Consider the following 26,164-nt stretch of genomic DNA (forward strand, 5'->3'; position numbering starts at 1 on the left):
AAGACACAAAGCTAACATGTAAAGATCTGAAATAGAATAAAGAAAACCACCTGACTTCCAGCTCTGCCTACTAGATCCCTAATGCTGACCACTCCCAAGCACAGTGCATGGACATAGGCCACAGTAACTAATACTGATCTCATGAAATACCTGAATTCATGGTCAAACCACACAACAGTCTTCACCACTGGTCTAACACACAACTACTGAAAGGTCTGCTGGACTGTGACCCTACAAGACTCTGGGAGACACTGGGAGACTCTGGGAGACACTGGGAGAGACTAGAGACACTGGGAGACTCTAGGAGAGACTGGAGACACTGGGAGACTCTGGGAGTCACTGGAGACACTGGAGACACTGGGAGACTCTGGGAGACACAGGGAGAGACTAGAGACACTGGGAGACTCTGGGAAAGACTGGAAAGACTGGGAAAGACTATAGACACTGGGAGAGACTGGAGACACTGGGAAAGACTATAGACACTGGGAGACTCTGGGACACACTTAGAGAGACCAGAGACAGTGGGAGACTCTGGGAGACACTGGGAGAGACCAGAGACACTGGGTGACTGGGAAAGACTGGAGAGACTGGGAGACACTGAGAAAGACTGGAGACGCTTGGAGATACTAGAGGCACTGGGAGAGACTGGAGACTCTGGAGACTGGAGACTCTGGGACATTTTAGAGACTCTGGGAAATACTAGAGACTCTGGAGGCACTGGGAGAGACTGGAGACACTGGGAGAGACTGGAGGAACTGAGAGATTTGGGAAGCCATTGAATAACTTGGTGAACCAGGTAGATGCTGGGAGTGGAGGCCCTGGGAAAGACTGGAGACACGAGGAGACATGGTGGACTCTGAGACACACTGAGAGACTCTGGAAGAAACTGGACACAAGACTGAAGAAAGATCTCCCAGCTCATGTCAGATCTTACAGCCTTGTCAGCAGCGTCCACAGCCTGCCTTGAAACTCACTGTTGTGCTCTAGGTTTTAGTTCTGTTTCACTTACTGTTAACTTGTTTAAATTTGTGCTCACCTGTCTAATTGTATAGTGTCTTGAGGTGCTGAACCATGAAAGACACCCTATAAATTTAATGTGCTCCTGATTATTGATAATTGATCATTATGGAGCCTTATGAATGGCAGTGGTGTGTTGAATATCTCAGTTCTTTATCTCTCCTTGTATTATAACATATATACAACGTTTCTGTCAGATAATTAAAACTGCCATTTGGGAAGTAGCGACGGGCACGCGCTTTCTCGCCCAATCCGACTGTTAGTGCTCGCGCTCGACAACACGGCAGCATGAGCGCGCCGGACGCAGCTGTGCGTTCGTGCGCGCGGCCCGGCGTGAGCAGCGGCGTCAGGAGCGGTGCGGGTTCATGTTCCGATTTCAGGTACGTTGCTTCTCCAAAAATCGCCTTTCAGGCTTCCGCTGCCTGTAGGATTGTCCGGCATTATGTGGGTATGTCTGCATGGGCTGCGGAGCTCTTTCCGGCGTCCTCTTACTTTGTCTGTGTGGCGCTGTGTGTCGTATCTCCTGGTTGAGGCCTACAAGCCTCGGCGTTTCCTGCATAATTCTCCCCGCCGAGGGAGCGTCTGCCGGCTCTGGGATGCAGTTGGCCGATCTAGGGTTACGCTTACCTGTTTAGTTTTTTCCGTCACTGTTTCAGACATATGACATTCAAAACTGTCTCTGTTTATAATCAGCAATTGATATGTTGGGTTTCTTTTTAAAAAAACGACTGGTCTTTGTGACGGATCCACCGTTATAAAGTATCTGACGAGAAAAGCTATCTCGGACCCACTCGTGATTACCGGCTAGTCTATCACTGGGGAAGCGTTTTGGAGGGAAATTGCTGCAGATTCTGACCATAAACCTCTCATGAAGAGTGTGAGGCCCAAAGACAAGTACATTTCGTATAGTTTGAGCCCCACGGTATCTCTGCAGATTACACCCAAACTGGTTTTAAAGCCCCTGGAAATTATATTATTTCTCCAGCTGTGCACCAGGATTTGAGTTAGTGAGTTAGCTGCTGAATTAGTGTGGGGACAGGCTGTGAACACTAGTGTTAGTGAGAGATCAGTGTGTATTAGTGTGGAGATGGGCTGTGAGCACTAGTGTTAGTGAGAAATCAGTGTGTATTAGTGTGGAGATGGGCTGTGAACACTAGTGTTAGTGAGAGATCAGTGTGTATTAGTGTGGAAATGGGCTGTGAACACTAGTTTCAGTGAGAGATCAGTGTGTATTAGTGTGGAGTTGGGCTGTGAACACTAGTGTTAGTGAGAGATCAGTGTGTAGTAGTGTGGTGATGGGCTGTGAGCACTAGTGTTAGTGAGAAATCAGTGTGTATTAGTGTGGAGATGGGCTGTGAACACTAGTGACTCAGATTAGTGTAGAGATGGGGTGTGAACACTAGTGTCAGTGAGAGATTAGTGTGGAGATGAGCTGTTAACACTAGTGTTAGTGAGAAATCAGTGTGAATTAGTGTGGAGATGGGCTGTGAGCACTAGTGTTAGTGAGAAATCAGTGTGTATTAGTGTGGAGATGGGCTGTGAACACTAGTGACTCAGATTAGTGTAGAGATGGGGTGTGAACACTAGTGTCAGTGAGAGATCAGTGTGTATTAGTGTGGAGATGAGCTGTTAACACTAGTGTTAGTGAGAAATCAGTGTGTATTAGTGTGGAGATGGGTTGTGAACACTAGTGTTAGTGAGAAATCAGTGTGTATTAGTGTGGAGATGAACTGTGAACACTAGTGTTAGTGAGAAATCAGTGTGTATTAGTGTGGAGATGGGCTGTGAACACTAGTGTTAGTGAGAAATCAGTGTGTATTAGTGTGGAGATGGGCTGTGAACACTAGTGTTAGTGAGAGATTAGTGTGGAGATGAGCTGTGAACACTAGTGTTAGTGAGAAATCAGTGTGTATTAGTGTGGAGATGGGCTGTGAACACTAGTGACTCAGATTAGTGTAGAGATGGGGTGTGAACACTAGTGTCAGTGAGAGATCAGTGTGTATTAGTGTGGAGATGAGCTGTTAACACTAGTGTTAGTGAGAAATCAGTGTGTATTAGTGTGGAGATGGGCTGTGAACACTAGTGTTAGTGAGAAATCAGTGTGTATTAGTGTGGAGATGAACTGTGAACACTAGTGTTAGTGAGAAATCAGTGTGTATTAGTGTGGAGATGGGCTGTGAACACTAGTGTTAGTGAGAAATCAGTGTGTATTAGTGTGGAGATGGGCTGTGAACACTAGTGTTAGTGAGAGATTAGTGTGGAGATGAGCTGTGAACACTAGTGTTAGTGAGAAATCAGTGTGTATTAGTGTGGAGATGGGCTGTGAACACTAGTGACTCAGATTAGTGTAGAGATGGGGTGTGAACACTAGTGTCAGTGAGAGATCAGTGTGTATTAGTGTGGAGATGAGCTGTTAACACTAGTGTTAGTGAGAAATCAGTGTGTATTAGTGTGGAGATGAGCTGTGAACACTAGTGTTAGTGAGAAATCAGTGTGTATTAGTGTGGAGATGGGCTGTGAACACAAGTGTTAGTGAGAAATCAGTGTGTATTAGTGTGGAGATGGGCTGTGAACACTAGTGTTAGTGAGAGATCAGTGTGTATTAGTGTGGAGATGGGCTGTGAACACTAGTGACTCAGATTAGTGTAGAGATGGGGTGTGAACACTAGTGTCAGTGAGAGATTAGTGTGGAGATGAGCTGTTAACACTAGTGTTAGTGAGAAATCAGTGTGAATTAGTGTGGAGATGGGCTGTGAACACTAGTGTTAGTGAGAAATCAGTGTGTATTAGTGTGGAGATGAACTGTGAACACTAGTGTTAGTGAGAAATCAGTGTGTATTAGTGTGGAGATGGGCTGTGAACACTAGTGTTAGTGAGAAATCAGTGTGTATTAGTGTGGAGATGGGCTGTGAACACTAGTGTTAGTGAGAGATTAGTGTGGAGATGAGCTGTGAACACTAGTGTTAGTGAGAAATCAGTGTGTATTAGTGTGGAGATGGGCTGTGAACACTAGTGACTCAGATTAGTGTAGAGATGGGGTGTGAACACTAGTGTCAGTGAGAGATCAGTGTGTATTAGTGTGGAGATGAGCTGTTAACACTAGTGTTAGTGAGAAATCAGTGTGTATTAGTGTGGAGATGAGCTGTGAACACTAGTGTTAGTGAGAAATCAGTGTGTATTAGTGTGGAGATGGGCTGTGAACACAAGTGTTAGTGAGAAATCAGTGTGTATTAGTGTGGAGATGGGCTGTGAACACTAGTGTTAGTGAGAGATCAGTGTGTATTAGTGTGGAGATGGGCTGTGAACACTAGTGACTCAGATTAGTGTAGAGATGGGGTGTGAACACTAGTGTCAGTGAGAGATTAGTGTGGAGATGAGCTGTTAACACTAGTGTTAGTGAGAGATCAGTGTGTATTAGTGTGGAGATGAGCTGTGAACATTGGGAACAGTGAGAGATTAGTGTGGAGGTACACACTAGTGTATCTAGAGATGAGTGTATCTAGAGACTAGTATATCTAGGATGGGCTGTGAACACTGTTGTCAGTAAGAGATCAGTGTGTATTAGTGTGGGGATGAGCTGTGAATACTAGTGTCAGTGAAAGATCAACCAAATCAAGTTACTGGTCAATATGTAATCTTATTTAGACCATAAGACATAAGGTCAGAAGCAAGTGGAGGTCTCTCTGCCCTTCTAGGTTGTGTGGTAGTAGTTAATCGAACCCAGGATCTTGTCTGTGTCCTGGAGGAGGAACGCATCCAGTTCTTTTCTAGAATGAAACCAGGGTATCGGCCTCATCAGCATGGCGGGGCAGCTTGTTCCACACTCCCACCACCCTTTATGTACCGAAGGGCCTCCTATCCTCAGTTTTTAGATTGAGTTCTGTTGTTTTCATTTGGGTCTTTTGGTTTGGACACTCAGTTCCTATTATTGTCTCCTGTCCTCTAGTGTCTTTTTATTCAAGTTCAAAGAGCTTTATTGGCTAATAATGTACAGTGTTCCAAAAGCAGATACAATTCACAGAACATTTACATTTGCAAATCATTGGACATTTGCATACATAACGTAAAACATTATGGTGAGACAAACTACTCTCTTTTCCCCGGGCTGTGACAGGGGATCACATACTGGGCTAGAGCTCTGTTGAGTTTCTTCCCCCAGTAGGATCAGGAGCTGTTCTTTTTCTGGCAGGTGTGGGGATTCTGGGCTTAGATTTATTTTAAGAATGTTTGTGTAATCCTAGAGTATTTCTCACAGTGTAGCCTTTGTCTCTGCTTCTGACTGCTGGGAGTAAGAGCACAGCCTGTCCTCTCTGGACAGCCAGGTCTGTCTGTGTCCAGGCTGTGGTCACTGAGCCTGTCCTCTCTGGACAGCCAGGTCTGTCTGTGTCCAGGCTCTGGTCACTGAGCCTGTCCTCTCTACACAGCCAGGTCTGTCTGTGTCCAGGCTGTGGTAGCTGAGCCTGTCCTCTCTGGACAGCCAGGTCTGTCCGTGTCCAGGCTGTGATCACTGAGCCTGTCCTCTCTGGACAGCCAGGTCTGTCTGTGTCCAGGCTGTGATCACTGAGCCTGTCCTCTCGTAACTCGTAGGTTAGTTGAGCCCTGGGAAAACTGGCCCTGGTGTGAGTGTGTGTGTGTTGTTTCTGTGTGTCTGCTCTGCAAGGGACTGGAGTCCAGGTTGTACCTTGCCTTGTGGATAGACACTGGCTCCCCCGTAACCCTGAAGTGGATACAGCAGTTAATGCATTGTTGGGTGTTTTTACATAACTGAACAGGGCCTTTCCAGGGTGTTTATCCCTGTCTCACTCCTCCCCCATGTGTGGTGATCTCTCTGTGGCGACATTCTCTCACACATGGCTCTGGGCTATGGTGCTTGTTTTCAGAAATGCTGCACAGTTGTTGTGCAGGACTGTTATGCAAAGCTCAACTTCCGCCTGCTCGTAGATTGATGGCAGATGACTCTTCAGATTGTGGCCCAGGCTGGGTTCTGCTAGTTCATTGTGGCCAGCTGATTTTCACAATCCACTCTATCGACTATGTTTCTCACATTATCTGACTCTCCTCCCCCTCCTCTCAGTCTGTATCTCTTCCTGTCCTTTGTGACTCTCTGATTTCTGATCTCTGCCACCCTGCTGCTCCTCTCCCCTGGTTCCCAGTTCCTGCGGTGTCTCTACCCCATCCTGCAGTACTCCTGTTTCACATTCTTACCCTGACCCACTGACCGTCTCCCTATACACTGGCCATCTTTCTGTCTGGAACAGATACACTGACCATCTGTCTGTCCAGTGCAGGCTCACCGGCCCCACAGAGTGACCCTGTATATCACAGACTGAACATAGGCCTTCACCAACAGACAACACTCCTGCGACTAAGAAGGACAGGAAAGAGCCACAAGTGTTACAGCTGCAAGATGCAGTAAACGAGAGGATCACACTCTAGGGAAATCGGATACTAGGAAAGAGCTTGGATTTGGAAAAGTTAGGTCTTGCCTGACCAGCTTCTTAGAGTGTTGATAAATGCTTACTAGATAGAAAAGAGGGTACAGATAAAGGGTTAATGTTCAGATTGAGGTTATGTAATTAGTGCAGTACCACAAAGGTCTTTGTTAGATTCAATAGTGAAACACAAACCAGAGAAATCAAGTGGAAACTACAGGGAAGTTACTGCAAAACTGAGAACAAGAGGCACTTCTTTACACAAAGGGTGGTGGGAGGGTGGAACAGGGTGCCCAGCCATGTTGTTGAAACTGATATTCTGGTTTCTTTCAAGAAATGGCTGGATGGGATCCTGGAATCAATTAACTACTAAGACAGCCGAATAGCCTCCTTTTGTTTGTGAGCTGTCTTATGTTGTTAGGAGTGACCCCCTCCTCACCAGCCTGCTTCCCAGCTCAGGAGTCTTTTCTACTCCCGGTCTCCCATGTTGAAATGTTTCTCACCGCCGGGAGAGGCCTGACAGCAGCTCCATCATCACCAATGAGATCATGGATATGGGTTTTCAATCCTGCTCTGTTTCTGAAACCGCATGCACATCTCCTGTTGTCTGTGATGCCTGCAGTGGTGAATTTGAGAGTTCTGCTGCACAAACGTAATCTACTCCAGCGATTTCTGGAACATCTGCTAAAAACAGTCATAAGATTTTTTTTTCCTCAATCCTGCTCCTGCAGACCTACACACCTGTGGAATTGTGTTTGTAATTGACTTAATAACAGGGTTAATTTGAACTGTGTGACTGTTTTCAGATATTAAAATGTACTGGAGGTAGTCTTTAAACATTTGCGTTTCCTAATTGAAATCGAATCCCAAACTCTTGACTTGAAAAAGTACTTGCAAATGTTCCAGTCAAGCAATTTATTAATTGAATTAAGGCTTCATTTAAGTAATTAAGCTCAGCAGGATTGAAAACCAGCAGGTGAGAGCTCCTCCATGATTAATCCCTCTCTCTCGGTGTAGTGCCAGTGTGCTGTGGTGTCATTGTGTCGCTGGATTAACCTCCCACTGTTTCCCTCAAAGTCTCTGGATGAGGACTGTCCTCTGGAGGAGGAGGAGGGTCTTGTTGATGAGGAAGATGACATAGACCAATTCAATGACGACACCTTCGGAGCAGGAGCTATAGGTAACATTTTGTTATCTCCTCTGTCAGTGCAGTGTTAATCTACTGGAGTGTCCAGTCAGTGTGTCTGGACTGTATTAACCCCTCTCTGTCAGTGCAGTGTTAATGTACTGTAGTGTCCAGTCAGTGTGTCTGGACTGTATTAACCCCTCTCTCTCAGTGCAGTGTTAATGTACTGGAGTGTCCAGTCAGTGTGTCTGTACTGTATTAACCCCTCTCTCTCAGTGCAGTGTTGATGTACTGGAGTGTCCAGTCAGTGTGTCTGTAGTGTTAAGTATTACTGTACTGTATTAATCCTCTCTCTCAGTGCAGTGTTAATGTACTGGAGTGTCCAGTCAGTGTGTCTGTACTGTACTAACCCCTCTCTCTCACTGCAGTGTTAATGTACTGGAGTGTCCAGTCAGTGTCTGTACTGTATTAACCCCTCTCTCTCAGTGCAGTGTTAATGTACTGGAGTGTCCAGTCAGTGTGTCTGTACTGTATGAACCCCTCTCTCTCAGTGCAGTGTTAATGTACTGGAGTGTCCAGTCAGTGTGTCTGTAGTGTTAAGTATTACTGTACTGTATTAACCCCTCTCTCCCTGTCTAGATGATGACTGGCAGGAAGAACACGCCCGGCTGGCGGGGCTCGATGAGCGGGTGCGAGGAGACGGGAGTGGGGGGGTGAGCTCTGAAGCTGCCCCCAACACCCCCCTTCCTGCCCCCTCTGCCTTGGCAGCCGCCCCCGCCCCCCCCTCTCTCTCTGCCCCCGGGCTGGGGGAGGAGGGCAGTGGCGATGGCTCCGCGCTGGCTGAGAGCCTGTCCCGCCTCATCATGGAGACCGACCCCGGGGTCGCGGGGGTGTCCGGAGTCATCGGGGGGCCGGCGGGACCCTCTGCCGGCCCCCCCTCGTCTCTGCTCGGCTACCAGCTGCACCAGCGCGGCACAGCGCCCCTGCAGGTGAGGCAGTGCACTCACACAGGATCGCTTTAGATTTCGGGGGAGAGTGGCGTGAATGGTCTCCTGGTCTCAGGGGAGTGAGGACACGTCGCAGGGTTACACACAGCCCGCCTACGAGGACAAGTGAATAACATCAAGTTAACATGATGTTTGACATTTGATTTGTGGAGCAAGCACAGTGCCCGACTCCAGGAGTCCCTCGCCGTGCGCGGTCTGGTCTTCCAGTTTGGCAGCCAGAGGAAACGAAATCGTTAAACGTGGGCAAGAGCCCTGCCTGTCAGCCCACAGCGTGATTGAGCCTTGAGATCTGTTTTCTTTCTGATAACATTTGAATGTGCTGGAGGCCGGTGATTTGTATGTGTGCGTGGGGAGAGAGCACCTCAATAATTTCACATTCAGGTGAGAGGATTAAAAATGGTTGGGAACCTCAGTCTGTAGTCATAGATTCGTTTCTGTGTCCAGGCTGTGGTCACTGAGCCCGTTCCTGTATCTGCAACATTGAGGAGTGAGTTGACAGGTTTCTGGGCCCAGCAGTGATTATGTGGGGGTGTGTCTCCTCCTCCTCTGACCCTCGCTCTCCCTCTTCTCCACAGGCCTCCCCACAGGTGGGCTCTCACAGCATCTGGGAGAACAGCATGGGCTTCGGACCTGTGGGCGTCTCTCCTGCACTCGTCCCTCACGTGGAGGTAAATGGCAGTATGGGGGGCTCTGAGGCACCTGGCCTGCTCTGATCTCTCAGTGTGATTCATGCAGTAATACTGACCTCTCCGTGTCATTCCTGCAGTCACCAATAATACTGACCTCTCAGTATCGTTCCTGCAGTGACCAATAATACTGACCTCTCCGTGTCGTTCCTGCAGTCACCAATAATACTGACCTCTCAGTGTCGTTCCTGCAGTGACCAGTAATACTGGCCTCTCAGTGTCGTTCCTGCAGTGACCAGTAATACTGGCCTCTCAGTGTCGTTCCTGCAGTCCCCAATAATACTGGCCTCTCAGCGTCGTTCCTGCAGTGATCAATAATACTGGCCTCTCGGTGTCGTTCCTGCAGTGACCAATAATACTGGCCTCTCAGTGTCGTTCCTGCAGTGATCAATAATACTGGCCTCTCAGTGTCGTTCCTGCAGTGATCAATAATACTGGCCTCTCAGTGTCGTTCCTGCAGTGATCAGTAATACTGACCTCTCGGTGTCGTTCCTGCAGTGATCAATAATACTGGCCTCTCAGTGTCGTTCCTGCAGTGATCAGTAATACTGACCTCTCGGTGTCGTTCCTGCAGTGATCAATAATACTGACCTCTCAGTGTCGTTCCTGCAGTGACCAATAATACTGGCCTCTCAGTGTCGTTCCTGCAGTGATCAGTAATACTGGCCTCTCAGTGTCGTTCCTGCAGTGATCAGTAATACTGGCCTCTCAGTGTCGTTCCTGCAGTGACCAATAATACTGGCCTCTCAGTGTCGTTCCTGCAGTGATCAATAATACTGGCCTCTCAGTGTCGTTCCTGCAGTGATCAATAATACTGACCTCTCAGTGTCATTCCTGCAGTGATCAGTAATACTGGCCTCTCAGTGTCGTTCCTGCAGTGATCAGTAATACTGGCCTCTCAGTGTCGTTCCTGCAGTGATCAGTAATACTGACCTCTCAGTGTCGTTCCTGCAGTGATCAGTAATACTGACCTCTCAGTGTCGTTCCTGCAGTGACCAATAATACTGGCCTCTCAGTGTCGTTCCTGCAGTGATCAGTAATACTGACCTCTCAGTGTCGTTCCTGCAGTGACCAATAATACTGGCCTCTCAGTGTCGTTCCTGCAGTGACCAATAATACTGGCCTCTCAGTGTCGTTCCTGCAGTGATCAGTAATACTGACCTCTCAGTGTCGTTCCTGCAGTGACCAATAATACTGGCCTCTCAGTGTCGTTCCTGCAGTGACCAATAATACTGGCCTCTCAGTGTCGTTCCTGCAGTGACCAATAATACTGGCCTCTCAGTGTCGTTCCTGCAGTGATCAGTAATACTGACCTCTCAGTGTCGTTCCTGCAGTGACCAATAATACTGGCCTCTCAGTGTCGTTCCTGCAGTGACCAATAATACTGGCCTCTCAGTGTCGTTCCTGCAGTGATCAATAATACTGGCCTCTCAGTGTCGTTCCTGCAGTGATCAATAATACTGACCTCTCGGCGTCGTTCCCGCATTGATCAGAAATACTGACCTCTCAGTGTCGTTCCTGCAGTGACCAGTAATATTGATGACTACTGTGCTGCTCTTGCAGTGTGTAATAATACTGATAACAGGAAGAACAGGTACAGGAGAGTATAACAGCTCATTCTCTCTCTTCCTCCTTGCCTCTTAGGACAGCCCCCTCATGTCAATCATCAAGGAGGTGGGACTCCCAAAAAGGCCACCAGTGAGGGGAGAGGAGACGCGGGACTTGTCAGAGCGTGTCCCACCCCCTCGGTCATCCTCGCCTGTGATTGGCAGCCCCCCAGTGAGAGCGGTACCGATCGGGACTCCACCCAAACAGCCCTTTGGTCACGGACTCAACCAGCACGTAAGAGAGGGGGTTCTGTTTGTGCTTGAATAATAGGACAAAAGGCAACTTGTCACAGGAACCAGATCAGGTTTAGAACATTCTCAGCACTCGTCTGGAAGGCTGTATGTTCAGTAGAGACTATTATTAGTGTTTTGAATCAGTCACATGCTCAGTCCTGCTGTGAGTATTACAGTGATATGCTGTGTATGTAATGGATTGCAGTGCAGTGTTGGTGCTGTGTGCTCTAATAAACACTGTCTGTTCCAGATCCTGTGTCCAACAGCAGTTCATGTTCGAGCCCCCGTCCACCACAGATACCCCTCAACCTTCCCTGACAGACTGTCCCCCAACCAGCTGCTCAACATGGCTGTGAGTGTGTGCCAGTCTTCCTCTCTCTCTTATGGCCTCTATGGGTTTCTCTAGGTCTTTTGGTCTGTGTGTCTCTTCCTGTCCGTGTCTCAGTGTCTCTCTCTGTCTTGTGTGTCTTTCTCGTGTGTCGTTTTCCGTCTCTTCCTCTCCTTCTCTCTGTCATCTGTGTCAGTGTCATCCTCTCTCCTTTTCATTTGTTATTATTTTAAAAGCCCTATTTTCACAGGATGTCCAAGTCGCATTCAACTTCAAAGAGCTCTTTTAGCAAGACCTAGAATTACAGGTTTGCTAAAGCAGTAACAACAGAACATTTACAGTAATATTATTGAGAGACAGGCTCAGTGTCTGTTCCTCAGGCTGGGACAGGAGATCACACACTGTATTATTATTGAGAGACATGCTCACTGTCTGTTCCTCAGGCTGGGACAGGAGATCACACACTGTATTATTATTATTATTGAAAAACAGGCTCACTCTGTTCCTCAGGCTGTGGCAGGAGATCACACACTCCATTATTATTATTATTATTATTATTATTATTATTATTATTATTATTATTATTATTATTGAGAGACGGGGTCACTGTCTTTTCCCCAGGTTGTGTGGCACACTAGGCTACAACTTTGAGTTTTCACCCTCAGTAGAATCGGATTATGACAGGTGTAGCAATTCTGGGATCAGATCTCTTATTTTAGGGTAGTGTCTAATACCTCATACACACTGAATAGCTGCTCTCACAGCTGGTGGGTGAACGACAGGGTGGGCGGGTGCTGCTTCTGTTTGACTCTATGGGTGGGTGGGGTCCTGTTTATCAAGGCAAGATGGGCAGAGTCTTGAGGGATTGTTGTGACAGTAAACTTGTGGCTGTGTGGCTGTGATAAATAGAAGCTGCTGGTTTTTAATGTTTTTAACCACAAAAAAGTTACCATAAGATTAGAGGGACTTCACATTTCCTCAAGAATAAGGAAGTCAGATAAAGACTTGCTTCCCTCTTGTCCCCTGTCTCTCTCAGAATGCTCCTATGCGTGGCCATCCTTTTCCCTCTGGTGTGGGACCAGTCCTGTCTCAGATACAGAGAGCCCAGCTCATTTCACCACAGGTACGGAGCAGAGAGTGTGTGGGAAAACGAGGGAGAGAGCAGGAGGTGTCGAGGGGGGTCGTGGGCTGTCGAGGGAGGGGCCAGGGTCGGCGTGGGAGGGGTCATTGGCTGTCGAGGGAGGGGCCAGGGTCGGCGTGGGAGGGGTCATTGTCTGTCGAGGGAGGGGCGAGGGTCAGGGTGTGTTGATGGTGTGTGCTGGTAGGCTGTGTACTGTAGGATCCTGTGAGTGTGCCTGTATTGACCCTCCACCTCCGCTCTCCCACAGGGTGCCCTCTCCCACAGTGCTTTCTCAAGGAGTGGGGGCCCCTCTCCTCTCCTGGCTCCAAAGCAGCTCATGGCTGGTGGGGGGGGGTTTCGTCCGTTTTTCGGGCAGCCTCCTTCCCGTAGCATGGCACCCCCCCCTGTGCGGCCTGATACCACTCACCTGCACCCCCAGCATCGCAGACTGCTGACCCAGAGACTACAGAACCGCAGGTGAGGGTCTGAGTGGTGTCAGCTGACCCAGAGACTGCAGAACCGCAGGTGAGGGTCCGACTGGTGTCAGCTGACCCAGAGACTGCAGAACCGCAGGTGAGGGTCTGAGTGGTGTCAGCTGACCCAGAGACTGCAGAACCGCAGGTGAGGGTCTGACTGGTGTCAGCAGACCCAGAGACTGCAGAACCGCAGGTGAGGGTCTGACTGGTGTCAGCTGACCCAGAGACTGCAGAACCGCAGGTGAGGGTCCGACTGGTGTCAGCTGACCCAGAGACTGCAGAACCGCAGGTGAGGGTCTGAGTGGTGTCAGCTGACCCAGAGACTGCAGAACCGCAGGTGAGGGTCTGAGTGGTGTCAGCTGACCCAGAGACTGGAGAACCACAGGTGAGGGTCTGAGTGGTGTCAGCTGACCCAGAGACTGCAGAACCACAGGTGAGGGTCTGAGTGGTGTCAGCTGACCCAGAGACTGCAGAACCGCAGTTTACAATGTAAAGTGAGTTACAAAGTTGTTTTCAAGCTTTCTTATGTGCATACGCCTCTCTCTCTGTCTCTCAGTGACCACTCTCGGGGAGACAGAGCTCAGCGTGGGGGTGACAGGGGGCGCAGAGAAAGGGACAGAGACCCCTACAGCAACCTGATGACCCCACGGGAGAAGGATTGGGTCGCACGTATACAGATGATGCAGCTGCAGAGCACTGACCCCTATTTGGATGACTACTACTACCAGGTCAGTCATCAGTAACTGTTACCTTGGTGATTAATATCCAGTATACCAGGTCAGTCATCAGTAATCAATACCGTACTGGCCAATAATAACTGTACCAGCTTAGTGATCAGTAGGGTATTGATTACTGATAAATAACCACTGACCAGGTCAGTCAATGGTAATCAATAACCACTGGGCCTCCTGGCCTCCTGAGCACGGGGGTCTGTGCCTCCTGTGCTGTTGACCCCTAGCTTCCTGCATCTATTGGTGCTGCAGCGAAGGATCGCGCTTGCCGATTGGTGAGATAACGAATGGGGGTGGTTTTGGTTTCCAGAACTACTTCGAGAAGCTGGAGAAGCGCCCGGGGGGGGAGCATTGTGGGCGGGACAGTGTCCGGAAAGAGGTGACCAAGCTGATCACTCCCCAGGTGGCCAAGCTGGAGCACACCTACAGGCCAGGTGAGCAGCACAGCAGTGACCACATCCATAACTAGAGCACAGCAGGTAACCAGAAACCAGTCTTCGCTCGGTCAGGCTCTTGTTTTCCCAGTGTGGAGCCCCTTGTTTCTGGGAGTCCTGTGAGGCAGGTTTTGGCTCTGGGTTATGTGATTGTTTGTCTCCTTGAGGTCATTCACAGGACACAGATGTGTTGCAGAGATTTGCCCTGGGTGCCAGGCGGGACCTGTGCTCTGCTTGCAAGTGGAAGAATAAGAACATTATTCTATAAAAATACATTTTTTTGTTGGCTGCACACAAAAATTCTGCATAGAACTTTGTTTCTTTCTAAAATGCTGAACAAAGACTTTGGTTCAAAACGTCCTGAAACAATGTTCCTTCATCTATTTTGGGTCACTGGGGAGGTGGAGCTTATCCTGGCAAGCACTGGGCGCAAGGCAGGGTACTCACTGAATGGGACACCAGCCTATCACAGGGCACACACACATCAGTGTGTGACGTGTAAATGGGCCACCTGTTTTCCCAGTAGCCAATTAACCTTTGAGTATGTTTTTGTTCTGTGGAGGAAATCAGAGAACCCGGAGGAACCCCATGCGAAGATGGGGATATCTATATATCCTCTGTATCTCTTTCAGTCCACGCAGATAGCACCCCAAGAATCAATTCTGTGGCCCCAACACTGCGAGGCATCAAAGCTAACCACTGCACCACTGTCCCACCCTCCTGAAATGAAAGATTTGTTTTAATCACGTCAAGCCTGTGTTCAACAGAAGAACATCCTTTTCTTACATTGCACTTCTGCCTCCTTGAAATACACATGTAACACAGAGTTACAAACACAAAGTCTTTAAGACATAGTAGACGTGTTTCTCAGTTACAGCTGGACACTGAAATCCTGGATACTAGCCAAATGCGTACGAGAGCCAGGGGGAAGGAAAGAAAGTGTTTTCTTCCTCCAACCCCACTGTACCGGCGCTGAACGGACCCCTCTCTGTCTCTCTCTGCAGTGCAGTTTGCAGGCTCTCTCGGGAAGCTCACAGTCTCCAGTGTTAATAACCCTCGCAAGATGATTGACGCTGTGGTCACGAGTCGCTCCGATGATGAGGTGTCTATCGGTCTTCGATGTTATCCTCTATCTGTGTCTTGTGTCTTCTCTTTCCCTCTAAATCTATGGGCCTGTCTATCTCTACCCATTTTTTATTTTTTTCTGTTAAACACTATGTCTTCCTAGTACTATTCTCTGTCTGTCCTCTGTCTTCTCTCCTCTTGTCACTGTTGGTCCTCTCTCTGTCTGACTGTACATCCTCCTGTTGCTGTCGGTCCTCTGCCTATCTATCCTCCTGTTGCTGTAAATCATGCTTGTCTTGCAGGAGAAGAGAGAGAAGCAGGTGTGGAACAAGAGGCGACAGATTCTCTACACAGTGGAGAAGGTGAGGGGAGTGGTGATACTGTACAGCACTTATATGCTGTTTGTCACTCTGCATGTACTTGTTTTAGCTAATGTGCACACACCTGTGTTTGTCCTGTGCAGTATTTATTCTGGTCTCTTTGGGACCAGATCTAATGATCTAAATATATATATATATTATAAACATTTCTTATATCCATTAAAAAATAAATCCCTTCTTTTCCTCCCTCTCCTTTGTTGCCATCTACTCATCTCTCTGTATCCTCTATTCATCTCTCAACTTATTTCTTCTTAATCATCCCTATCTCACACCTTTCCTTCCTTTCTAACTTCCTATTTGTCCAGCTGTACAGTCTGTTGCTGGAGGTGCAGGACTTTGAGAAGAAGTTCCTTCAGACTGCGGAGGAGCAGAGGGAGAGCCTGCTAGAGCAGCACAAAGCCCAGACCCTCCAGCTGTACAGCACACTGAGCGACAGGGAGGGCAGCAGGTACAGAGAGAGACACTGTACAGCACACTGACTGACAGGAACAACAGGTACAGAGAAAGACACTGTACAGCACACTGACTGACAGGAACAACAGGTACAGAGAGAGAGACACTGTACAGCACACTGACAGATAGACGAACAACAGGTACAGAGAGAGAGACACTGTACAGCACACTGACTGACAGAGGAACAACAGGTACAGAGAGAGAGACACTGTACAGCACACTGACTGACAGGAACAACAGGTACAGAGAGAGAAACACTGTACAGCACACTGACAGATAGAGGAAAAACAGGTACAGAGAGAGAAACACTGTACAGCACACTGACAGATAGACGAACAACAGGTACAGAGAGAGAGACACTGTACAGCACACTGACTGACAGAGGAACAACAGGTACAGAGAGAGAGACACTGTACAGCACACTGACAGAGGAACAACAGGTACAGAGAGAGACACTGAACAGCACACTGACTGACAGAGGAACAACAGGTACAGAGAGAGAGACACTGTACAGCACACTGACTGACAGGAACAACAGGTACAGAGAGAGAAACACTGTACAGCACACTGACAGATAGAGGAACAACAGGTACAGAGAGAAAAACACTGTACAGCACACTGACAGAGGAACAACAGGTACAGAGAGAGACACTGAACAGCACACTGACAGATAGAGGAACAACAGGTACAGAGAGAGAGACACTGTACAGCACACTGACTGACAGAGGAACAACGGGTACAGAGAGAGAGACACTGTACAGCACACTGACAGATAGAGGAACAACAGGTACAGAGAGAGAGACCCTGAACAGCACACTGACTGACAGAGGAACAACAGGTACAGAGAGAGACACTGTACAGCACACTGACTGACAGAGGAACAACAGGTACAGAGAGAGACACTGTACAGCACACTGACTGACAGGAACAACAGGTACAGAGAGAGACACTGTACAGCACACTGACTGACAGGAACAACAGGTACAGAGAGAGAGACACTGTACAGCACACTGACTGACAGAGGAACAACAGGTACAGAGAGAGAGACACTGTACAGCACACTGACTGACAGGAACAACAGGTACAGAGAGAGAAACACTGTACAGCACACTGACAGATAGAGGAAAAACAGGTACAGAGAGAGAGACACTGTACAGCACACTGACAGATAGAGGAAAAACAGGTACAGAGAGAGAGACACTGTACAGCACACTGACAGATAGACGAACAACAGGTACAGAGAGAGAGACACTGTACAGCACACTGACTGACAGAGGAACAACAGGTACAGAGAGAGAGACACTGTACAGCACACTGACTGACAGGAACAACAGGTACAGAGAGAGAAACACTGTACAGCACACTGACAGATAGAGGAAAAACAGGTACAGAGAGAGAAACACTGTACAGCACACTGACAGATAGACGAACAACAGGTACAGAGAGAGAGACACTGTACAGCACACTGACTGACAGAGGAACAACAGGTACAGAGAGAGAGACACTGTACAGCACACTGACAGAGGAACAACAGGTACAGAGAGAGACACTGAACAGCACACTGACTGACAGAGGAACAACAGGTACAGAGAGAGAGACACTGTACAGCACACTGACTGACAGGAACAACAGGTACAGAGAGAGAAACACTGTACAGCACACTGACAGATAGAGGAACAACAGGTACAGAGAGAAAAACACTGTACAGCACACTGACAGAGGAACAACAGGTACAGAGAGAGACACTGAACAGCACACTGACAGATAGAGGAACAACAGGTACAGAGAGAGAGACACTGTACAGCACACTGACTGACAGAGGAACAACGGGTACAGAGAGAGAGACACTGTACAGCACACTGACAGATAGAGGAACAACAGGTACAGAGAGAGAGACCCTGAACAGCACACTGACTGACAGAGGAACAACAGGTACAGAGAGAGACACTGTACAGCACACTGACTGACAGAGGAACAACAGGTACAGAGAGAGACACTGTACAGCACACTGACTGACAGGAACAACAGGTACAGAGAGAGACACTGTACAGCACACTGACTGACAGGAACAACAGGTACAGAGAGAGAGACACTGTACAGCACACTGACTGACAGAGGAACAACAGGTACAGAGAGAGAGACACTGTACAGCACACTGACTGACAGGAACAACAGGTACAGAGAGAGAGAGACACTGAACAGCACACTGATAGAGGAACAACAGGTACAGAGAGAGAGACACTGTACAGCACACTGACTGACAGAGGAACAACAGGTACAGAGAGAGACACTGTAGAGCACACTGACTGACAGAGGAACAACAGGTACAGAGAGAGAGACACTGTACAGCACACTGACTGACAGAGGAACAACAGGTACAGAGAGAGAGACACTGTACAGCACACTGACAGATAGACGAACAACAGGTACAGAGAGAGAGACACTGTACAGCACACTGACTGACAGAGGAACCACAGGTACAGAGAGAGAGACACTGACTCGCAGAGGGGGGACTGCGTTGGGGTGAAGGCCTCATCTCTGTCTCCTCCTGCTCACTTCTCCCTGCATGTCTCAGGATCAGCGATGAGCTCTTCATCCAGATCATGTCCCTCCGCAAAGGGAAGCGTCTCATTGCCCGGATCCTCCCCTTCCTGGGTAGCGAGCAGGCTGCTGCTGTCGTCATGGCTATCGCCCACAATTTGCCAGCCATCGCGAAGAAGGACAAGCAGGACCAGGTGAGCCCAATTCCGGGCAGCTGTGAGTGTCTGCCCCCGTGGGCTGGCGCCTATCTAAACCCGTCTGTCCGTCTCCCAGGTGCTGTCCTCGCTGGTGGAGCCCTGCGCGGCGGTGATCCAGTCCCTGTCCAGCGCCGGCCTGACGGACCTCCTGCAGGAACTGCAGGGCCCGGCCCAGTGCCCCAGCGACACGCGGCTGCACAAGGTTCTGCACAACAAGGTGTGGGCCCCCACAGACAAACTGGGTTACACCGATGTACCCCGTGATATAAGAATTAGAATGTATTATTCCTTCATGTACATAGTATTTTACCCTGGTGGATTGTGGGAAGGGCTTTATAAATTGTGGCAACCCACTTCACCCCCAACGAAGCACAGCCCACAGAACACAGAACAAGGAGAAACTGCTGCACCAGGGGGATTGTGGGTGATCTGGGGTACTGGACTTCTCCCAGTGAAGTGACACACAGCAGCCCCACTGCTCACAGATCAGGGGAGCAGAGAGAAACTGCTGCACCAGGGGGGTTTGTGGGTGATCTTTCCAGTACTAGCCCAGAATGGAGTTTAGTCAGTAGTAAATGATGATGATGTACAGTATATTTCCATCATATTAAAGATGATGTATGTTTCAGCACACTGGAGGGACCTTACTGATAGTGACACTCTCATTTTTTCTCTCTCAGTTTGGCCTGACGTTCCTGTACCTCATTCTCAGCGAGGGGGAGAGGCTGCAGAGCGCAGACCCTCACTGTGAGCTTATGGAGGACAATCGATGGTCAGTAACACCGTTTGCTCTGCACTGTCGGCCCCTCGGACGGGGACGGCGTCGGTGATGTCGGCCCCTCGGACGGGGACGGGGACTGATTTTGTCCGCGCTCTCTCCCAGGACTGAGCTGGTGTTCTCAGTGACCCGGGAGCTGCTGCAGACCCCGCCCTCCTCGCTGGCCACGCCCTTCTTCACCCCCCCCAGCCTGCTGTCACTCTTCTCGCGCTACGTGGACAGGCAGAAACTGGACACCCTACAGGACAAGCTACAGTGAGGACCCGTGTCTCCTATCCTTCTGCTGTTCTGTGCCCACCTCTTCCTCTGTGTCTCGGCACTCTCTCTGTCTCCCACTCAATTCAAATTCACATTCAAAGACTTTTATCGGCATGACCAACAAGTTACAGTGTTGCCAAAGCAGATACAATGAACACAGCAATCACAGATATTTAAAGTATGAGCATATTATTAGACATTTACATACATCACAAAAATATTATGGCACACTGTCTGACAGGAGATCACATACTGGGCTGCACCTCAGTTTCCTCCTCCAGTAGGATTAGAAGCAGAAGCAGCTGCTTCTGGCAGGTGTAGGAATTTGGGGATTAGAGTTATTTAAGAATAAGAATGTGTGATTAGACAGGATTTCTCACATTGCTCAGAAAGCGCATCTCTGTCTCTGCTTCTCCCCGCTGGGAGTAGGGTCACAGCCTGTCCAGTCTCTATGGCCAGCCTGTGGTCACTCAGCCTGTCCTCTCTGGACAGCCAGGTCTGACTGTGTCCACTCTCTATGGCCAGCCTGTGGTCACTCAGCCTGTAGTTCATCATTGTCTGTTTCTCTATGCTGTTTCTTATCCTGCTCAGGTCCTCAGCTACTTGTATTGTCCGTGTAGGGTCTTGTAGCATTCACGTTTGTCTGTGTGTCCCTGTGGTAATGTTTGCTTTTGCTGTGATTTGGTTGATTTTGATTGGTGTTATTTGCGTTGTGCTGTTTCTCCTGGTCTCCTGTATGATATCCCCTCTCTCTTGCAGGATCTCTGTCCAGTCCAGGTAGAAGTGACTGCAGCCCAGAAAGGAGCCATCCTGCTGAGACACTGATTCTGTGTGTGTGTACAGACTACATGTGAATAATAAACACACAGGAGCTTCAGAGATACCGAGAGCGAAGTGGTGGATAACACAGATGTCATTATCGGACCGTCTGTCCATGTGTGCGTGTGCAGGGAGATGGGCCAGACTCTCGCTGTTCAGCAGTCTGATCCACTCCAGGTTTTACTGGCTGCTGGCTCTTTTGTATGCGTGTGTGTGTGTCTGTGAGAGCGCCACAGGGGCGGGCAGATTTTATCTCGTTTCCCTTGCTCTGTTAGCCCTGTCATAACACCGTGCTGTCTGTGGCCTGAGGTTCGAGTGCTGTGTGAGAGGGGGTAGGGGGACAGTGGGGGACGACGGTAAGTCCTTGGTTTTTAATTTAGCGATTGTTATGACACTCATGATACCGAATTAAAATATTTGTATTATACAGCTTTGTGTTTGTTTCAGTTGGTGCTGCTGTGACACTCTAACCTATGAACACGTGGACTAGCTCTCACTCACTCCCTCACTCACACGAGGACCCAGAGTGAGCTTCATGGCTCATGCCCAGACGCCAGTCCATCACTGGGCACACAAACACACTCACACCAGGGCCAACTTTCCCAGAAGCCAGTTAACCTACCCGCATGTCTTTGGAGTGTGGGAGGAAGCTCAAGAGAGTACAGGGAGAACATACAGACTCCACACAGACAGCACCCCAGTCCCCAGAGCTGTGTGGCAGCAATGCTGTCCACTGTACTGCCCCACATTCACGTTGTTAATTCAAACTGCTTGCTTTCACTCTAACGTTTTCTATTTTGCTTCTCTGGTGTGCGTTATTTGTACCACCACTGAGCCGCACCTTGAGCACAGCTCTTTTAATAAAATCCATTCCTGTCACCAGGAGGCGTCACGGTTTGAGCCTGTTTGAACTCCCAGCCAGATCGCCGATGTTGGGACAGCCTGTATTCAATTCAATTCAATTCAAGGTGCTTTATTAGCATGACCTATGGGTACAATCAGTGTTGCCAAAGCAAATAAAAATAATAAAATTAACATGGAACAAAATGAAAAATAGAAGTAAAATAAAATCTACAGACATGTTACAGACATTTACAACAAAGACATATAAAATATTGACATATACTGTAGGCGGCTGGAGCATTATTGGGAGACAGACTCACTGTTCCTCAGGCTGTGACAGGAGATCACATACTGGGCTGCCAGATCAACTGAGTTCCCTCCTCCCCCTCCCAGTAGGATTGGGACCTGTTGTGGTTTTGGCAGGTGTGGGAACTCTGGGATTAGATTTCTGAATTTCGGGAAGAATGTTTCTCTAATCCCAGAGTATCTGTCACAGTGCAGTAGGAAGTGCACCTCTGTCTCTATTTCTCCCTGCTGGCAGTGGGAGCACAGCCTGTCCTCTCTGGGTAGCCAGGTCTGCCTGTGTCGCCCAGTTTCTATGGCCAGGTTGTGGTCACTGAGCCTGTACTTCGTCAGGGTCTGTTTCTGTTTGTTATTTTTTATTTTGGTCAAATATTCAGCTAGTGTGTATTGTCTGTTTAAGGTTCTGTAGCATTCCAGTTTATGTTGTGTTTGTGTGTGTGTGTCCCAGTGTGTGAGATATTGCTGTTTGATCTGTGCTGTGATGTGGTTGAGTCTGGGTTGTGGTGCTCTAGCAGTGCTGTCCTGAGGCTGTATCTGTCGGCCCGTGTGAGGTGTTCGCGTAGCTGCTGGTGAGCTAAGAGGCAGGTACACCCAGCTGATGAAGGGGCTGTGTGGTGGTTGATTACCTTCAGGGTAAACTCATCAGACCCCTAATAAAGGATGAGTATTCCACAGCCGTGAAGCACAGCATGAATAATAATAAGAAGAAGAAGAAGAAGAATTCCTCACACTTATATAGCGCTTTTCTGGACACTCCACTCAAAGCGCTTTACAGGTAATGGGGACTCCCCTCCACCACCACCAATGTGCTACATCATATCGCGATATACAGCTCCATGTGATCGTGATGCGCGCACTCCTATCGTGACATGCTATCAGAGTCGTGAACGCGCTGTGGATGCCATGACATTCTTTGTCTGCTATTCAGTTTTGACCTCAGTGCGACTTCTCTTAGATTAGTAATTGGAAACAAATGGATGTGTTACAGTATATACAGCGTGCTCACACAGCACACACGGTTAACCGGGGCTACAGTATTTGGACCAAGAACATCCATCACCTATGTATCTACACGTTTACCCAATCAGAGTGTCGATTCTCACTCTTCACCCAATCGCGGCCCGAACTACTCGGGGGTTTAGCCAATCGCGGGTCTGAGAGCTGTTCAAGCCAGCAGCGCCAGCATTTAAAATGCTTTACTTATTTGCAAAATAACTACATCTGCTTATTTTTTAACGTCTTTATTGATACACAATGCCCAGTACTCTTCGAAATAAATACATTTTTTTATTTGCAATATAAATGTCTCCGCTGCTTTCTGGAATGAATACATGGTATTTGAACAATTTTAATCGTATATTTAAGGTAAGGGAAACACCTTCTGCTTTGTACTTCAAAAATGAATAGAAATGTAAAGTTTATGATCGTTATATTATTATGCTAGTGCTTTCAATTTTGTATTTTATTGTTAAGTTATATCGATCTTGAAACTAATACCTAAAAATACCATAAAAATATGGGCTCTTGTGTTGTACCAGCGGTAATTTGGAAACTGGTGTCTCTTCACCAATGAAAGGAGTACAAGCAATACATTTTCGCCACCGAGTGACGTCACTGCCAGGAAAAGAAGGCGCTTTATTTAAATATATTGAAACATCCACCCCACCCGTCCAGACAGACTCGGAAAACAAATCGCCCCCATTGCTTTCATCACAACCAGGAGTTCAAGTACCGAGTTTGTTGGTACCTGTAAACGTCATTGTAGATAGTCACGCGATTACTGGAAAAAACAAGCCGCTATATCTCGGAAACGAAAGCAGCACAAACGCTACTTACAGCGACACAAACCGGCACAAAAGCAGCGGTGAGTTTCGTCGTTTGTGCTGTTCGTCTGGGAGCTGGGAACTTCATGGAGCAAGACAAGCAAACATATCTGAGTCTTTACGTCGCAGACTGCAGAAGACTCGACTTCACCTGAGGATCTAACACAGCTCACCTCACGCTGTATTCTACACCAAGGACTGGCCGGAAACACAAAAAGCACTGTGAGCTCGTCGCTTCATGTTTGCGCATAACACCCCTGTAAATACCAACACACGGATAATGACAGTTTATTAAAGAACTCGTAAAACTACTGAACAGTCTAAAAGCAGGCATACGAAATACTTAGAACTGTTACAAGCAACAAGTGAAAATGAGCTCTTGCAGCTTTTCTTGAACTAAAGACAAAGTCCTCATATGACAGACATTTGCAAACTAGCCGTCATTTGAACGGGAATGTGCCGACTCTTAGACAGTGACGAGATTATCGCCATATTCAATTCCAAGCCCCGAGCCTGCCTCTGGTCTAGAAGACCAAAACCTCACAACAGAGGCAGGCACTAATTGGTTTTGTGTGTGTGTGTCCGCCGTGGCATAGTAGCGTTCGGCAGCCTCGGTAATTGTTGCTTAACCCGTGTGTGTCAGAGAGAGAGACAGTATATATATATAGGGTTGAAGTAGTTCAGGTGGTAGCTGCGTCAGAATACGTAGTCTGCAAAGGAACAAGTAATAGGTTTATTCCATGCTGAAAAGAGAAGAAAGGAAACAACGTTTCGGCTGTGAGCTTTCTTCAGGTGTCAAGAAGAAGGCTTCACAGCCGAAACGTTGTGTTTTCTCTCTTCTATTTTCAGCATGGAATAAACCCATTACTTGTTCCTATATATATGAGGTTCCGCTAATTCTGCTGTTTGATTATACCGCTCGAGGATTGCATTGTAAATTGGAGGGGTGCCCCTATGCTGGCAGGACGGTCAGTTAGAGCCCGGACCACCCACTTTTGCACAGGCCCACCCAAAAATCAATTCCTGGCTACGCCCCGGCTCTGCTGTCGTGCTATTAATATTACAACATTTCTACATTTGTTCTGCCATAGAGTACTGTCTATATTATGCACTATACGAGCCATGAATCATATTTCCTTATAAGTACGTTTGCCTTTAAAAGTGAAGTTATTTCTGGCTGGTGCCACCACGACGCTCTTCATCTAAGTGTTTGTGCTCCGGCTGGTGTGGATTGCCATCAGTATCGAAAAGGAATGCGTCGCCCGAACAGGGACTTGAACCCTGGACCCTCAGATTAAAAGTCTGATGCTCTACCGACTGAGCTATCCGGGCTCCATAGAGAAGTTACTCGAGTCACAGTACTCATGCAAAGGAAACGAACTGCGAGCCTCCACGCCACCATTCCGCGGGGCTCTGCAGTGCTGTGGGGACGATTTCCTGTATCTCTACACGCGTGTGTGCATTCGCAAGCGTGAGGAAAGGACGGCGGGTAAACGCACGCGTGGGGAATGAATCCCGCGAGTGTCCTTCTGCCTGCCTCCCCGCTCGCGCAGGCTCAGGCGAAGCGCTCGTGCCCTCCGCCCGCGCGCCCGTCCTGGCCGGTTTGCACCCGGGGAGCGCGCGGAGACGTGCGCGCGCCGGTGACGCACGCGCGGGGACCAGTCTGTAATCGAGCTGGGAGAGACAGTCAACAGGTGGCTCCGTGGCGCAATGGATAGCGCATTGGACTTCTAGTCAAGCACTATGAGCAGTGATTCAAAGGTTGTGGGTTCGAGTCCCACCGGAGTCGCATTTTCTTAAATCTCTTCTTTCGACGTCTGTTCTTCCCTCTCCTTTTCTGCCACGGTTTTTCCTTTTCTTTCACTCGTTTCAACAACGTAAATGAATTAAATCCGACTAATAGTTTTCAATCTTATACGTTCTTTGCAACTATTTAATTATGTTTTATTGTTTGTTGTATGTATGCTTTCGTACGTCATAATTGTAACTAATTCGTGTTATAGAAATGAGCACACAATTCGTTAATTGTTTAGCTATTTAAATGATTCTATTTAAAAGAAACATTGTTTTTTTCAGATTTTAATTAAGATTATTTGAAATATTATATTTCTTTCGTGGTTTGACTAATGCTAATATGTTCAGGTGTATTCACAATCTCAAATTAACCCTGCGTCTCCTTTTACTTCGTCAAAGTTTTTTTTTTTAATGTTTATTTAAATACAAAAGGGGAAAATACAACAAACAGGGGTATAAACATGCAAATATACAGATGTCTCAACATGACACAACACGGTAGCAACAAATGAATGATACAAGGGGGAAAGAAAAAACAAAAAAACTTCGTAAAAGTAACCAGACGTTTCTTTAAAAAGATAATAATGGAAGTGTTACAATCACGCATTTGCCACATGTACCCATTTCCACAGCCAATGAAAACACACCAGCTGCTTCCTCGCCGACCAATCCGCTCTCGCCTCAGAAGCATGACGTCATTGTGAAGCACGGG

The 26,164-nt window shown here is 48.0% G+C and overlaps 1 protein-coding gene and 2 non-coding genes across 3 annotated transcripts; 2 read left to right on the top strand and 1 right to left on the bottom strand.

The window, feature by feature from the left end:
- Positions 1-1,251: 1,251 nt before the first annotated feature.
- patl1 (PAT1 homolog 1, processing body mRNA decay factor) lies at positions 1,252-21,116 on the top strand. The gene is made up of 18 exons (XM_088642558.1): positions 1,252-1,397; positions 7,527-7,629; positions 8,215-8,564; positions 9,158-9,250; positions 10,913-11,110; positions 11,360-11,461; positions 12,474-12,560; positions 12,826-13,034; positions 13,590-13,761; positions 14,075-14,198; positions 15,203-15,300; positions 15,566-15,625; positions 15,949-16,091; positions 18,672-18,831; positions 18,911-19,051; positions 19,515-19,606; positions 19,718-19,867; positions 20,630-21,116. Exons 1-18 carry the CDS (start codon positions 1,383-1,385, stop codon positions 20,649-20,651), a joined length of 2,319 nt encoding a protein of 772 aa, XP_088498684.1. The 5' UTR covers positions 1,252-1,382; the 3' UTR covers positions 20,652-21,116.
- A 3,801-nt stretch (positions 21,117-24,917) lies between these two features.
- On the bottom strand, positions 24,918-24,990 carry trnak-uuu (transfer RNA lysine (anticodon UUU)). Its single transcript has one exon. It is a non-coding gene; the product is annotated as a tRNA-Lys (tRNA).
- Positions 24,991-25,354: 364 nt separating this feature from the next.
- trnar-ucu (transfer RNA arginine (anticodon UCU)) lies at positions 25,355-25,447 on the top strand. The gene is made up of 2 exons: positions 25,355-25,391; positions 25,412-25,447. It is a non-coding gene; the product is annotated as a tRNA-Arg (tRNA).
- The last annotated feature ends 717 nt before the right edge of the window (positions 25,448-26,164 follow it).

Source organism: Lepisosteus platostomus, chromosome 8 (genome assembly GCF_059453375.1).
Source record: "Lepisosteus platostomus isolate fLepPlt1 chromosome 8, fLepPlt1.hap1, whole genome shotgun sequence".
NCBI lineage: Eukaryota > Metazoa > Chordata > Actinopteri > Semionotiformes > Lepisosteidae > Lepisosteus > Lepisosteus platostomus.